The sequence below is a fragment of the Rhinolophus hipposideros genome, assembly GCF_964194185.1.
Source record: "Rhinolophus hipposideros genome assembly, chromosome: 4".
In the NCBI taxonomy this organism is placed as follows: Eukaryota; Metazoa; Chordata; class Mammalia; order Chiroptera; family Rhinolophidae; genus Rhinolophus; species Rhinolophus hipposideros.
Window position 1 is genome coordinate 7,314,399 of NC_138050.1, and position 15,167 is coordinate 7,329,565.

At 43.2% G+C, this 15,167-nt stretch overlaps 1 protein-coding gene across 2 annotated transcripts in view; it reads left to right on the forward strand.

The window, feature by feature from the left end:
- The first annotated feature begins 4,644 nt into the window (after positions 1 to 4,644).
- USP12 (ubiquitin specific peptidase 12) overlaps positions 4,645 to 15,167 on the forward strand; it is an 80,955-nt gene continuing 70,432 nt past the window's right edge. The window contains exon 1 of one of the 2 annotated variants that reach the window (XM_081046809.1): positions 4,645 to 4,981. In XM_081046809.1, the coding sequence (XP_080902935.1) occupies positions 4,934 to 4,981 (48 nt within the window). In that variant the 5' untranslated portion in view covers positions 4,645 to 4,933. The remainder of the gene's footprint in view (positions 4,982 to 15,167) is intronic. The other variant, XM_081046810.1, reaches the window with a different exon arrangement.

Consider the following 15,167-nt stretch of genomic DNA (forward strand, 5'->3'; position numbering starts at 1 on the left):
ATAGTCCCCCCAGTAAGGCCCTGCTTCATGAGGAGCTAAGTACACAAAGAAGATACTGGTTTACTTCTGTACTCACCAGAAATCAAGGCTTTCTCCCCAGGTACAGACCTGTTAGTTTGATGTCTTCTTGAAATTCTCTGCCATGTTTAGTCGCAACAAATTGTAGGACTGGGAATCCAAGCTGATATTATGACCCAGGAAGAGGGTTTAAAGTAGGCTGATCCTACCAGTTATTGTCGATGGGTATGACAGTAGAGATCCCAGAGACCATAAGCGTTGCGGGTGGCACTGTGCGTCAGCTTGTGCCCTTAACATTCCACCCATGTCTGCAAACTCCCTGCAACACGCCCCATGCCACAGCCTGAGACACACCCCACACTCTTTCAAGGTCCCTTCACACAACTTGTCCTCTGCTTGGAAGACCACTGCCTAACCCCCCACCCAACCCCCACACACTGTCCATCCCATTCCTCCTGATTTGAAGATGTTCTCAGTTTATCCCTCTTGTGGACAGAGCTAATCCCACCCCCCTGGGAGCTGACAGCACTTGGTTCATTTTCTCAGCTCCTTTTCCATAAAAATCATCTGTTCACCCCAATGGACTATGTGCTCCTTGAGGGTGAAAATTTCTCTTATTCATCAGTAGATGATCAACAGGTATTTGTTTTAATGAATGAATTCACATTTCGGTTTTAAATAGAGTCTAACAGGGCTGCGTCTTCGGCCCTCTTCTCTTAACCTAGATTTCAGTAATGACCGTTTGGGGGTATATCCGCTATATGCCATCCTGCCCAGCAAATCAGTCACATATCCATTATGCAGATGACTCAGCTTTGCTCATCTGAATTAGAAGTCAGCTTTGAAAAGTAAGTGGCTGGTTTGTTGATTCAAACCAACAAAAGAACATCACCGTGTTGGTTAACATCTACCTTTGGACAGCTGGATGATGTTCATTTGTCACCAAGAAAGTTGATTCATTCAACTGTGAATGGCGAGGGTAGAGCAGGGGAGAGATCAGGGGTTTTCCAGTCAGAGTGTCTGGGTGTGGACCCCCCTTCTGCCCTGGCCGGGCTGCATCGTGGTGACGGTGCTAAAAGGAGCACAAAGTGATTGAGGGCAAGGGCCTTGGAAGGGTTACATTAGAAAATGCATCTTAAGTACTAATTAGCTGCCTGGCACATAGCAGAGACTCATTACATCTGAGGGAGTAAACTGGCAGCCTGAGGGGCTGTTTTTGCCCCCCTTGACTTTTAAAATGTTGATTCTGAATGGCCATTCAGAGCTCTCCAGTGTGTGCTGCAGGCCAGGCCCTATTCTAAACATGCTCCATGTTTTATCCTTGGAGGTGGCCATAATCGTTACCCTTATTTTCTAGATGAGGAAAGTGAGACAAAGAAATATCTACTTGAGTATATTTTGTAGCTAAAACCTTCATAGGGGTCCCAAAGGAGTCCGTGTCTCTCACACTCATCCCACTAGCATCACATGAGCTGGTGTAGCAGAGTTGATACAAGTTCTGATCACATGAGCCAGGTTCAGAATCCCAGTTCCCTCACTTACGAGTTGTGTAATCTTGTGCAGGAGAAGAGAACTTTTCCCTTCTTCCCTTCTAGGTTCTTTGGCTGGTCTAATAAATTGACGTAAGCCAGATGAACAGGAGGAAAACCAATTTAATTTGTACGTACAGGAGCTCATAGAAATATGAGACTCAAAGAAGTGACCAAAGCTGGCAGTTTATACACCTTTTTTAGACAAAGAAAAATACATGTGAAGAATTGACAAAACAAACGGCTTTGGCTTGGGGTAGCTGTTGAGTGGAGAAGTAACAAGTCTTGTTTATAAGCATTCTGGCCTTGAGTTCCCATGTCCGGTGATAAGGATGTCTATGTCCTGGTACAGGGAGACCTTGCACATGGGAGATTTATCTCTTGCTTTCAGGGAGGACTCAGGGGGCTCAGAGTATATCTTTCTTGGACTGGCTGCAAGTAACTTTAATTCAAAATAATCAATATGCCAAAGTGGTATATTTGGGGATGGCATATTGTGCTCCCACTCACTTGGGAAAGGTATCTCTGCCTTAGTTTCCTTATCTAGAAAATGGGGATGATAATAACAGCATCTACTTCCCTGTGTTGTTATGAAGATTTGATAAAACGCTAGGTGTAAAGATAAGCACTACCTGTCATTATGGGTGCCTCACACACTCTCTCTCCCCTCTCCCACCACTTCCTTCCCCACTCCATCACAGGCAGAATTTCACTCATTTATGTTAGCTGGTGCAAACCCAAATGCCTTCAGGCAGAAGAGAGGTGGCAGAAATATATGAAGCGACATGTGGTTAGCGGGGAGACAGGATGAGTAACAGAAGTATTTGGTGGCTTGCAAGGAACTGGACAGCGAAGGATTGTGTAAAAGTATTCAAATGAAACAATTTTTAAAAATGTGCTGACCAACTGGATTAAGCTGGTCTCTAGTTCGTTTACTTGCTTGATCCCTGAGGTTATCTGGGTCTATTTTGTAGTTTACACTCTCAGGAAGGACCAAAAGAAGTCATTTGTATACAAGCTCATCTTTCTCTAGACACAAAGAAGCTCTCTGTAAAACTTATATAGCTGCAGGTAAAACCTGTGTTCTAAGCCCAGATGACCGTCTCCAAGCTCTGGGTGCCAAAGTGTCTCGTTTCAGCCAAATCTTACCTTCAACTGCATTACATATGGTAATGTAATGGTGAAAACACCCAAGGAAAGCCCAGCACACAAAAGACTCTCTCTGTTTGTGCCTCTCCCATTAACCTTAGGCTGGAGAGACAAGGCACTGTGAGGTTCTGCAGTTAGGTGTTATGGTATCTCCTGCAAATATAGATGGCTATAACATCAACTAAGCACCACTCCAGGTAATTCTATCAGAAGTTCATTTAAAAAAGGCCTTGTTCTTATAGAAGCTTATGTAGAAAGCTGGTGGCCTCTGTTCCTGTGACATTTTAGGATTCACGAACATGGAGGCATGGTGGTGGGCAGCGTATAGGGAGGCGGGGGCTCAAATTCTGGGACTTTAGACCTGTTTGCTGGAACAAATAGGGAGGACAGGATGACAACAGACATTTATCCAAATAGGTGAGACAGGGTCCTGGGGCATGGTGACACTGGGGGGAGGCGCAGGTAGGTCCTGGAGGTCTAAGCAGGATGGAACACAAGATAGACCTCCAACACTAGGCAGGAAACAGCCTGAATGCCTGGAGTGACAAACAAGGTCCTCCTCAGGCAAAGAGGGAGTGCCCCAGCTTCCATGGAGGCAGGTGCCTGGAGAACCAGGCCAGCTACTATGGGACTGAGCTATATTCTATTTGCATTTCCCCCTCCCAAGCAAGCTTATAATGGAAATCACTATGGAAACACTATTCATGCATCAGAAATCTATTTTTCACCTAGATTTTTGTTCGAACGCTTTGTTTTGTTCTTTGAATGCTTTTTTGAATGAGGTAAAGCATATCTGATTTTAGAAGTTTGTCTGAATTCAGGTCCTGAGCCCTACTGCAATGAGGGAACCCAGAAAAGCACCCCATCACTGTATTTCACCAATCGAAAACTATCACAACCTTTCTAATTTATAAAGTTATTCTATTAACTTGAACTGCTTTCTCAAATAGGAAGAAATAAAGCTGAGTTTCTTAACACGAAGAAAAGGGTGCAATGATCAATTTTATAAAAGTAGAAAAGAGGAACTATACCGCTAGCTAACGCTACTTAAATATTTCTCACCGGGCGTTTTTCTTTCTCACTTGCTAGACCTCACGTCTCGGTAGCATCATTATCACCGCTGGGTTGAGATCTTTCCTATTTTGCAACTCAATTTTCTGAATGAATATATTTAGAAACTATATTTATAAACAGACTCTAAATTTATGGCCAACAGGCAGGCAGGAAGGCAGCTTTGCCCTCCACCCCCGCTCCCATTACTTACCTTCCTTCTTCATTCAAAGAGCTAAACATAGTTTCTTCTTTACTGGCCTCTTTCAATTTTTAGTCTTTCGCTAAGTTAGGGATTTTTGACCCATAAGTTAGGGAGTTTTGACCCAGGTGATTCACCTGCTATATATTAAGATAAAAAGAAACAAACCACTGTTAAGTGCTTGGGACGTTGGGTTACCTGGGTTATTTTAACTGTACAGAAGCAAGTTTCCTCCGATCCCACAGATGGGCGCCCCCGTTATTTCTTCCAGCGGTGCGGAATACCTGTCCGGCCGCCCTGGCTGGAGCCTGCGGGTCGGCCCCTTCCAGGATTTACACGGGCGGCCTCCGAGGCGACCCGCACCTCCCCGGGGAGCCCCTCGCAGCTGGGGTTAGGCTGACGCGCGGGCGCTAGGACCGCGACGGACGCGGGCAGGAGGCGGGGCCTGGCCGAGAGCCGGGCGGGGCCGGCGCCAGAGTTCCCCCGCAGGCGCACCTCCGGCGGGAGAGTGGGGCGCGGGGAGTGGGCGGGGCCGCGCGCAGGGCGGTCCTGGCGCGCAGAGTGGGCGGGGCTCCGCGTGGGCGGTCCCGGGGCGCGGCGGGTGGGCGGGGCGCGCCGCTGGGCAGCGCCGCTGCGGGGCAGACCGGGCATTAGGGCCTCGGCGGAGCCCGCTGCTCAGCGCGCTGGGCGGGGTGTGCGGCGGGTGGCTTCGCTGGCAGGCGCGGGCCCGGAGGAGCGGCTGCGCCCTGCGCCGGGGAGGAGCCGGGGCGGGCGGCCGGCAGGCGGGGGCTGGGGCCCGAGGCGGGGAGTGCCGGAGCGCCCGCGGCGACGACGGCAGCGGCGGCAGAGCAGGCTCCGTACGTGGGTCCGCGGCGGCTCGGGGTCCGCCCGCGGGCCGTAGTGTGAGCGGGCGGCCGGGCTCCCTTCCTCCCCCGCCCGCTGCCGCCGCCGCCGCTGTGATTGGGTGGAAGATGGCGCTGGGCGGATGGAAATCCTAATGACAGTCTCCAAATTCGCCTCCATCTGTACCATGGTAGGTGCGGCGGGAGGGCAGCCGGGGCGACCCGGGATCCCGCCACTCACCCCGGTGGTCCCGGAGGTCCGCGGAGCCGGGTCGTGCGGCGGAGGCGGGCGGGGGCGGTTGGGCTCCGGCGGGCAGCGGGCGCGGGCATTAGCGGCCCCCGGGAGGGGGAGGCGGCGGGCCAGCCTGGGCGGCTCGAGGGCGACCAGCGAGGGGACCCCGGTGCTGGACGCGGCGGGAGGCGGGCGCTGGTCTCCGGCGCCCCGGCGCTCAACTGCTGAAGTCTTCCCGCGGCGCCGGGGCCGAGCGGCGGGCAGCTCCCGGGCTGCGGGCGCGCGAGCCGGAGCGCGGTCCCGGCTGGGGTCGGAGGGGGAAGGACGCGGGGCGGCGCGCGCCGTTTCCGTCCGGCGGTGCCCGAGCGGGAGGTGGCCCCGGGCGCGGGTGGGGGTCCGCCGGCAGGAAGGCAGGGTCTCGTTCCTGCGGGAGAGAGGACGGAAGTCAAGTGCAGATTTCCTTCCCGCGGCGCGGGCGAGGCCGAGTCCCCCACCCGGTGCTCTGGGGAAGGGGGTGTGTGTGAAGGTGGAAACTTTAAACAAGTGCTGTGGAAAATTTCCCCATTGCTGCCCTGAGAGCAGCGAGCTCTCCCTTTTCCCACCGTGTGTCCAGGTGGCAGTCTTGCCTTTGGGAATCCACGTTAGTATTGGAAACAGCTGAAGCTTTTCGGTCATTTGTTTACTTGATACACCAGGCACATCTGTGTGTGGCTGGAAGTAGTTGTGTGCAGGGACCGACCGCGAGCGTTATTGTATGGGTTTTATCGGAGGTTTTAAATAGACTCCGACGGCAGAGTGCTCATGCCTGTGGAAAAGTCCCGAATGAAGCAAAACGTGGGTGCGTGTAAATGTTGCTGTTTTTGTGCTTAGGCAGAACCACAATTTTCCACACGATGGGGCAAATTCGTTTCCTTAGTTCTAGGAGTCTACATCTAGGGACCATAATTAGGAGCCCTCGCAGGAAAAGTTGTTCTTCGCAACGTAGGCCTCGTGATCACGTTACCGAAGACTTCTGAAATCTTCCCTTCTGTCTATAGGAGGTCCCCAAACCATCTTCCATTTAAGGGTGAGGCATTTTTATGGATCTTTTTTGAAGGAGTCGTGAGTCAGATCCAAAAGGTACTCCAGAAGCAGATTCTGCGCTGCTTCTAGACGTTGATGAGCAGTGTGAAAAATGGCCGAAATCAGGTGGGATTAAAATCTGCAGGATTTTAGAAATCACAGTGAATGAATCATTGGAGAATGCGTTTTCTGAAATAGATTTTTCCCCCCCTTACAATTTCTATGTTAGGAAGCACTGATATTAAAGGAACTGTAGTGAAAGGATTTCTGAGGCTCATTTGGATTAATTATTTTTAGATACGCCGGTTATTATCTTAGCCTATTTCAAAAGGAATGTGATAATTAAGTCTTCGAAAGTGATAATCTTGCCAGATTGCTGAGCTACACGGATTGTCAGGTCATAGTTCCTTGTCAAAGTCTAGTACTTGTGGCATGATGTGTTACTACTCTTTACTAACCATTCATTCACACAGTGTATCGGGTGCGCATATGGCACCTGCTAAGTGCTGAGTGCTGGGGAGGCAGCTCTGATCGCGACAGCCCCTGCTTTCGTGGTGTTTACGTTCTAGTTGAGGCGGACAGTATTCAAACGAACAGAGTAATAATCCATGCTACAATCAGGTTAGGAAAACGAGGCACAGAGATTTGTCAAGTCAAACATGAGTAAGTGGGATTCTGATCTCAATGTCCGACTCCAAAGCTCTTGGTAGGGCTTCCGCTCTGGGGCGTTGCATGTGGTGGGTGTGGATGGTTGGCGAATACAGAAACACCAACCAGTGCCTGGCCAAATGAGATTGTTCCAAAAGTAGTGTTAAAATTGCATCTATATTTATATTTGTATACATTCTGATGTGTTTCTAAAGTAATGCAAATATCTGAAAGTAATCTGCCATGTTATTCTTTGAAGAAAACTGTAACCCACCTCCTGAGAATTACAAAATTGACAATTAAGAAAAGCCAAGATATTTGGCTCTCTTCCTTTGTAGACGCTATTTTGCTAGGCTTTGAACACTTCCCCTTCACCCTCTGTCAGTGAGTTCATACCTGTCTGTCGAGCAGTTGACTTTACTTGAATAATCCTTCCCCTGGCAATCCCTGTCCTCTGTCCTCCTTCTGTAATTTCACTGCTTTTTGTAATCTCAATAGCCTCGTATGTACTATGTTGTAAATTTTTCTCTCATTCGCCTTTTGGATTGTGAAAGCCTCAAGGGGAAGGACTACCACTTATTTCTGCCCTTTGGTGGAGCACTAACTTCTGCATACAATGAAACAGTTTCCCGGAGTCCCTCATTTCCTACCAGTATCTGGGGGAAGTGAGTTTGGTTAAGCGAGGATGAGCTTGGGATGTGTGTGGAGTGGTGGAGGGGCTGCACCTGAAAGGAAAGACAGTTCTCAGAATCAGTAGCTGTGAAAACATTTATGATGAATTGAGATTTTATTCTGTAAATAATGCAGTTTACAAAGTTTTCATTAGGCAACGTAAGGTACCTGGGCAAAGTGGCGATACCAGGGTTGGGTAACTTCTCCTGTTCACAGCAAATCTTCAGATATGTGTTATTCTGGATCACTTTTGTTCTGCTACAAGTGAATGTTAGCAAAGTTTGTTTTTCCTAAATTAGCCTGACCCAAATGAGTGATTGTTTAGATTGCAATGAATACATTTGCAAAGGTATCTCTAGAAATGCCTCTTATTTGTCCGTGAAAAAATACATTTGTCAGTATTGCACAGTGTTTGTTCTGCCTCTGAAGTAGCTTCGGACTTCAGGGCCTGGCACAGAGTAGTTACCTAATGTTTAATATTATGCTTAATAATTGTGAAATAATGGGAAAAGGGGCTGAAACCATACTCGTATAGAGAGGCCTATGTTTTGAAACTGAGGTGGAAGTTATGGAGTAGTTTTTGGTGGTCTGGGACCGGACAGTGACACGGGTCATGGCTGTTGCATGGAGGCCGGTACTCCGACAGGAGGGCACCATAATTGTCAGCTAGCTCCCACTGTGATAATTACACTCTCTTACTGTGTGGCTTGCGGAAGGGATAGGACAGAGGGGAGGTTGTTGCAGGGACAGGTGGCACTGGCCTGGCTGCTACTTGCCCATCCCCAGTCACAGGGTGAGGTAGAGCAAGGTGTCAGTGTGGCCAAGGCCACAAGTTAGCTGCCAGGGGGTCTGACAGGTTAGCCGGAACAAGCCTGTACCTAGCACAGCACCCTGCGCCTGGTAAACTTTCATCCACTTATGGCAGGAAAGTCACAGGTGAAGCTGGCTGTTGGTCGTCTTTTTCACTGGCATCACTCACTACCAGTTAGATGTGGGTCTGTCAAAGCACTCCAGAAAGAAAGGTAAGGAAGGGAGCAAACACCTCAAAGCCCTTGCCTTGTTGAGGGGGGTGGTTTGATAGTCTCCTCTTCATGGAGTCAGAATATTGTATTAAGGAATAAAATTCCTGGTTCTATCTCAAGAAATAGGGGGGATGAAATTTTTGTATAAGTAAAATATGTAATTGATTCTTACTGATATTTTATTAGTCAAATAGTGTCTATGATAGGCACATTCAATGTGAGTTGCCATTGTTTTATTAATTTTTGCTGTTTTTACTGAGAGTGTTAATTTAAGAGGGATGAAAACTTCAAAAATGAGGAGTCTTCTATCAGGGATAAATGTTGGTTAAATGCTGACAAGGAATGTGTAGCATGTATTTGAGGAGGCTTAGTAGAGAACGTTTAGCATAAGTGTTATAAAGTTTTATTTAAGCCTGCTGATCTTTTGAATTTGGTTAGAATACGTTTTGGACATTAAAAATTACACGTTCTTATTATAGAAAATTTGGAAAATACTGTATAAAACCGAATTTGGAACCTCTTAAGAAAGCAAAAAAAGAAATATATTTTGACCTCCCAAAGCATATTTTGTCTTTTTAACACAAACGTAATTGAGCTTATCCCCTAGATAAAATTTTACATTTAATATGCCCCATGAATGATGGATTGTTTTGTTAGGTTTAAAATTTGTACAATTTCAGAGAAGCATGGAGAGTTGAATGCTTTAAAATGATGATAATAGCAAGACTTTAACCCAGTAAGGCACAGTGATAAGCTACTGAGTCCTTGACAGGTTATAATGATTATTAGAAGATAAAGTTAAATAGTTATAAGGGACGATGGGTTTATTCTAATCGTAGGCACTTATTAGTTATTGCAAATAAAGGGAAGATCATTGGGATTTGAAACTTAAATATGCTTAAAAAGCTTAGCTTTAAATACCATATTCACTTAATGTGCTACAATGTGTATAAATACGCTGGTCTTATTTTATATCATATGGCTTTGCTTACCTTCTGGTGGTTTTCTCCTACCTCTGGCTAATCGTTTTATAATAGATCTCAAAATAGGTTAATTATCTACCCTACCATGAACCACCATGCGATGCGGCCAGTGTCAGCCAGACTTATCACGTCTTCTTGTCTTGTTTGATTCTAAGCTTTTGACCACGCCCCCCAAGCATTGCGTCCACCCCCTTTTTGTCACTTACAAGTTCCTTCTTCCATAAAAGTCATATTTATCGTGGCTCTCCTGAAACTTTTACTATCTCAGATTATTTAAGCATTTGTTTATTTAGCATTAATTCCTTTCCAGAAACCTTCATTTTTCAGATTTAAATAATCTTGTTTTGGTTTCTCTTTCAGTAGCTCAATTTCAGAAATTTTATATAGTATTTTGTTATGTATCCTCCAGCATGATACACTAACAAGGACAGTTGGATCAGAAAGTAAATTCTGGTGCAGATTTTGACATTTTGATCTTTATGAGGAAGTCTCATAAAACTTTCTGAGTTGATTTTTCTCATATGTAAAAAAATAAAGGGATTGGATAATTATTTCTTATGTGTTTCATTCTAGATCTAAAACTCAATACTCTCTGATCTGAGAGTTTATAAATGATTATTGATATCATTTTGGGAGCGCTAATCATGTTTTAGATAATATGAAGAGCACGGAGTTAGACATAGTTAAATATGAATCATGGTCAATTTCCCAGTTTTTCTTTTTAGTGTTACTGAATTTATGGAAAGTTACAGTCCAAAGTGAATATATGTTTTTTCCTTTAAAAGTATTTAGTGAAGATTAGTGATATCACCATTTTATTCATTAATAAGCTAATTCACATAGCTGTTGACTTATTGTTGACATTTTTTTCTTTGCTTTTCCAATGCCATTTAAAAAAGATTTGAATTGGTTCCCTTGTTTGACGTGCCACATTCCTCTAACTGTGAGTATGCCCTTGGACAACTTCTCTGTGCCACGATTTCTTATCTGTAAAATGGGGATAAAATAATATCTCGTTCGTAGGGTTCTACTAGAGTGATCCCTGCCTGGCCCGTGGGAATCACTCTGTAACGGGCTGTTATGGTTATTAGTACCCTTCTGAAGTGATTTGCTACCTGTGTAAGAAGGACTCACCTGTACTAATTAATGTTAGCTCAATAAACACTATAACAAAACTGAAATTTGTTTTATGAAATGCAGTTATTTCAGTTCGTTTTCATCATAAGAAACATTGGTTTTATTAGTATATGCCTCAGAAAACACACATTGATTTTGAAGTTAAGTGAATTAGATTATATTACCAACTAAGAATGTAGATTGTCTTCTCTCTCTGTTTTGAATAGTTTGTAGGAAGAGATGTCATTCCTTTTGTCTAGAAATAAAACTGGTCTAATTTGTGACATTCTCAAACATGTTTTACAAGTTTAGATAACTTGGGAGTGCTACTTTTAGAAGAAAATCTTACCGTATTTTTTTATACTAAGCAAAGAAACCGCATGACAACTTTTTGTCGTTAGGATGAGGTGTGTGTGTGTGTGTTTTTTTTTTTTTTTTTGCTGCTTTTGACCTTTCTTCTTTATTTTATTTTATTTTTTTAATTAAATTTATTGGGGTGACAATTGTTAGTAAATTTACATAGATTTCAGGTGTACAATTCTGTATTACATCATCTGTAAATCCCATTGTGTGTTCACCCAGAGTAAGGGGGTGGAGGGTGGGTGATGAGGGTAAGGGGATCAAATATATGGTGACGGTGGGAGGTGTGTGTGTTAAAGTCAGCTTTAAGCTTATTTCCTCTCAGGATTTCCTATTGTTTACTGGGGCCCTATTATTGCACTTCATTCCCTTTTGCCTCTGTCCTGTTACTCTTGTTGGCCTGCAGTGCGGTTCCCCAACCTGCTTGAGACATCATGTCTAAAACCTGTTCTCTCCCCATCTGAAGTACTTCAAGGTGTTGGAAGAAAAGGGTAAATGCTAGATATTATGAAGAGTTATGGATTGCTGAGTTGAAAACGCAGTTGGACCCAGTATTGTTGAAAATACCTATATATAATCTTGATCATTTGAAATCTTATGCACAAAATTTGTATTAGAAGGAGATGAGAGACAATTTGTATACATTTATTTTGGAAAGAAAACTATTAAGTCTTTGACTGCTTTCACAGAAGTACTCAATGAAGAGTTCTGTGATAGTGTGAAGTACAAGATATTTAATGTAGACCGTGATTGAGTGAGGTTCTGTACCACTTCATAATCCTATGTGTTCACTGGCTTATGCTTTTCTGTTGCTTCTCTGTAAGAAAGACCATTAGCTTTTTCTAAAAATTGTGTAATGTCTACAGAGTGATGTATAAGCTTGCTTGGGATCTCCATCTGTAGTAATGCACGTCTAAAGCTGCATGGTGATAAAAATTTATTTCCCGCTTAAAACGAGAAGTTATGTTTATTTCAGTGATAACTGACAGATGTTCTTACTGAAATGTTTCATAGGTGCAGGAACCATCCATGCGTTTCCTACCTGTGAATAGTGGTTTAAGTTATAGTGTTTTAGTCTGCCTGAGTATTGTATTGTAGCCTTTGATTTTACTGTTTGTGCTTTTTGTTTTAGTGACCTAACGAACCTTCTGCCTGATAGTGAATAAGTGTTTTTTGTTGGAGGAGGGGAGGATTTTTTTCTTAAGCTAATATTGATGCTTTTGGGGGTGGGGGGACAGGGACAGTAAAGAATGCCTTTTCTTCAGTTAAGTACTTTCAGGAAGTGTTAATGGAGCTCTGCTTTATATTAGGGTGTGTGTGGGTTCTGAGAATACAGAGGCGACTATGATCAGCTCTGGTCTTACAGAGCTTGCTATTTAGTGTGTCCCGCGTGGTTTACAGTTGTGCTGAGAATGCAGCCTTTTGGCCCCTGGGCAGCCAGGAGCTGTCTGGATTGACCAGACACCCTTGACCGGTCACATCTAGGTGAAAAGAATCTTATCTGTAAATTTTTATGGGCTCTACACATAGTATGTTCTGTGTGTGCCATGATGAGAAAAAGGTGGGGAAAGGATAGACATATAAAACAAGTGAGTATGATGAGATGCTTTTCCTATTAGTGTACGTAATAAGTGTATGTGGAATAGAAAGTGGTTATTTCTCTCTGGGAGAGCGAAGAGGGCTTCCAGGGAAGAAACTTCATAGATAAGATTTAAACTTTGTCGTCTATTTTATGGATCGGCAGAGGTGGAATTCCAGATGTGAGCAAAGTTGTAGAGTCATGGGAGAAGGTGCTACTTTTAGGTTCTGTAGGTTTGGCATGGAAGGGGGCTTGGGAGAAATAAGGCTGGAGAGGAAGAAGGGGCCAGATCAAGAAATACCAAGAAAATTTACCAACTATTAACTGTCATAAAAATATCAATAAAATATGTATTTAGCTGTAGGAAATTTAAGTTCAGAGGAAAGTTGTGGGGTAAAGAAATAATGGACTTGATAAAAATATGTTGGTAAATTTCATTATATTGATTGTCAAAGTTACTTGTATTTGGTTTTTAAAGCTAAAATGATGACAATAACGAGATGGGGTGGGATGGAGGACTATTCATTGAGTATTTGAAACCTGTTAAAGGTCTTGTTCCCAAGAAACCCCAATAGAGAAAATTTAAAGTTATACATGCATGTTAAAAAACTGAGGATAAGTACACAACCACACAAGAAATGAATTTCCTTGCTTGCAAACCCGCAGAACTTAAATGTTATCATTCAAACTCTGAGGGCAGGAAAATAGGAGAAACAAGAGTAAAAAAAGAATGATAAATAGAAAACCAAAATAAAATGGAAGAAATAAACTCTTTCATTAATTATAATAAATCTAAATGGATCAAATTTATCTGTGTTGTATTTGTGGAACTATCAGATTGCATTAAAAAAATATTCCTTCATGAGACACCTGCCAAAAACGACACTGTATGTAACAGCACAATACTGTTTTCACACCTAAGAAAACGAACAGTACTGTACACATAGAGATTTTTGAGGTGTTTCAAACTCATGCAGTCCTGTTTTGTTAGTCTCATACTCTTTTTCTCATTTCTGTTATCTTGAAGATCCATTTAGAGCTAGGAGAACTCGGGTGATGTTAGCCCCACTTCCACAGATGGGAAAAACAAACTCCAAGTCACCCCACATGCACTAGGGATGAGGTCCAGATTGCCTGGCTCTCCAATCCATGACCGAATCTACAAGCCAATATGTAGCAGATTTTTTGGTTGAGACAAAATTGTTTTCCCTTTGTTTTTAAACAAGAATTTTGGATGTTTTGTCTGTAACTTCTAAGCTTTCTCTGTGTGTGTGGCCTTGAGTCCCACTTTACTTACTGAATTATTTATTCTTCGATAGGCCATGTCCCTGATTTCTACTGTGAAATGGAATAATTCCCCATTAGATGAAATGAGAGGATACATGTGACGTCCTTTGTACTGTAAATATAAATTGTAATCATTCTTACATGGTCACTGTTGGTAGGACTCCTGTCCTCGTTGGGAAGGACAGACGGCGCCTTGCGACACCCCGGACCCCAGACCATAGGGGCTACAACAGGGTTCACAAGTAACCTTTGACAGAGTGGAATCATTTCAAAGTTTGAAAATGGGTATTTTAAAGATCCTGATCTTTAATGATGCTCAGGAAATTGACGAAGCCAAGTTTTGGCTTACTCTAATGTGTTAGGAATTTATGGTTCATAGAACTTTTTTTTTTTCTAATGTATCTGTGGGTTTGGTTCTCTTACTGACATACAATTCTTGGCCAAATTATTTGGCGATGAGGCAGCAGTTGACTTCTGATGTCAGCAAACTCCCTGTAATTCCCTTTCAGTAATATTTTTTTAACGGTCTAAAATTGTAGTGAGTAAATTGTGTTCTTTTCTACAATATTGGTCTATCTGGTTTTCCAGGGATCACTGAAAAGAGAACCTTTGTAATCTTTCAAAATAGGATCATAGAAAGAGTTCATCTGGCCACAAGTTCGCATTGAGTCAGTCCTAGGGGCAAGGAGAGAATAAATAAAAGGCATCTGTTCTTTGGAATGCAAAATATGTTTATAATGTGAAATCCTGCAGACAAAAACATTTATTCTGCTTTGTGATTATTTGTGTCTAAAAAAATCTAGCCATTATATCTTTGAAGAAATTTTTTCTCTCTAGAATTTTGTTCTATTTTTTTTCCCTGATGTCAGAAAAATTTCCCTGGTGTTTAATTTGCTTTATAAAGATACTCATATACTGGATGATTAAGGTGGTACCTTGGGGGTAGCAATTGGTCCTTTGAAGATTGTGTGAGAAAGATGTGTTTTGAAATAACAGAGGAAGGGTGTTCTTTCTACAAAACAGGATATAATGTTTAGAATGTTTCAGACTTTGAATGAGGGAGCTTTGGTTCATCTAGGAATAGATGAGGAACGGAAATCAAGTGTTTTCATCATTCATTATTTGATGGACTTAAGGGTGTAACACTGATGGTTTCCTCAGACTGATAGTAATCAGAGTTATTAAAAGTGAACGAAAGTTGGAACAATTTTGAAATGTCAGAGCCTCAGAACTAGATATAATTGATCTAAAAGAAACCCCAAAATATACTGTGCTTTGATTCTGCCTGGCAGATTTGTTAATTACTTTTGTTGTCATTATTTGCATGTTTCTTTAAAAAGACAGTTCATTTTTTTTTATTAGTTTCTTTGGCAACTTGTTTAATTTGTGCATATTTTTAATTTGAGGAGGTTTACA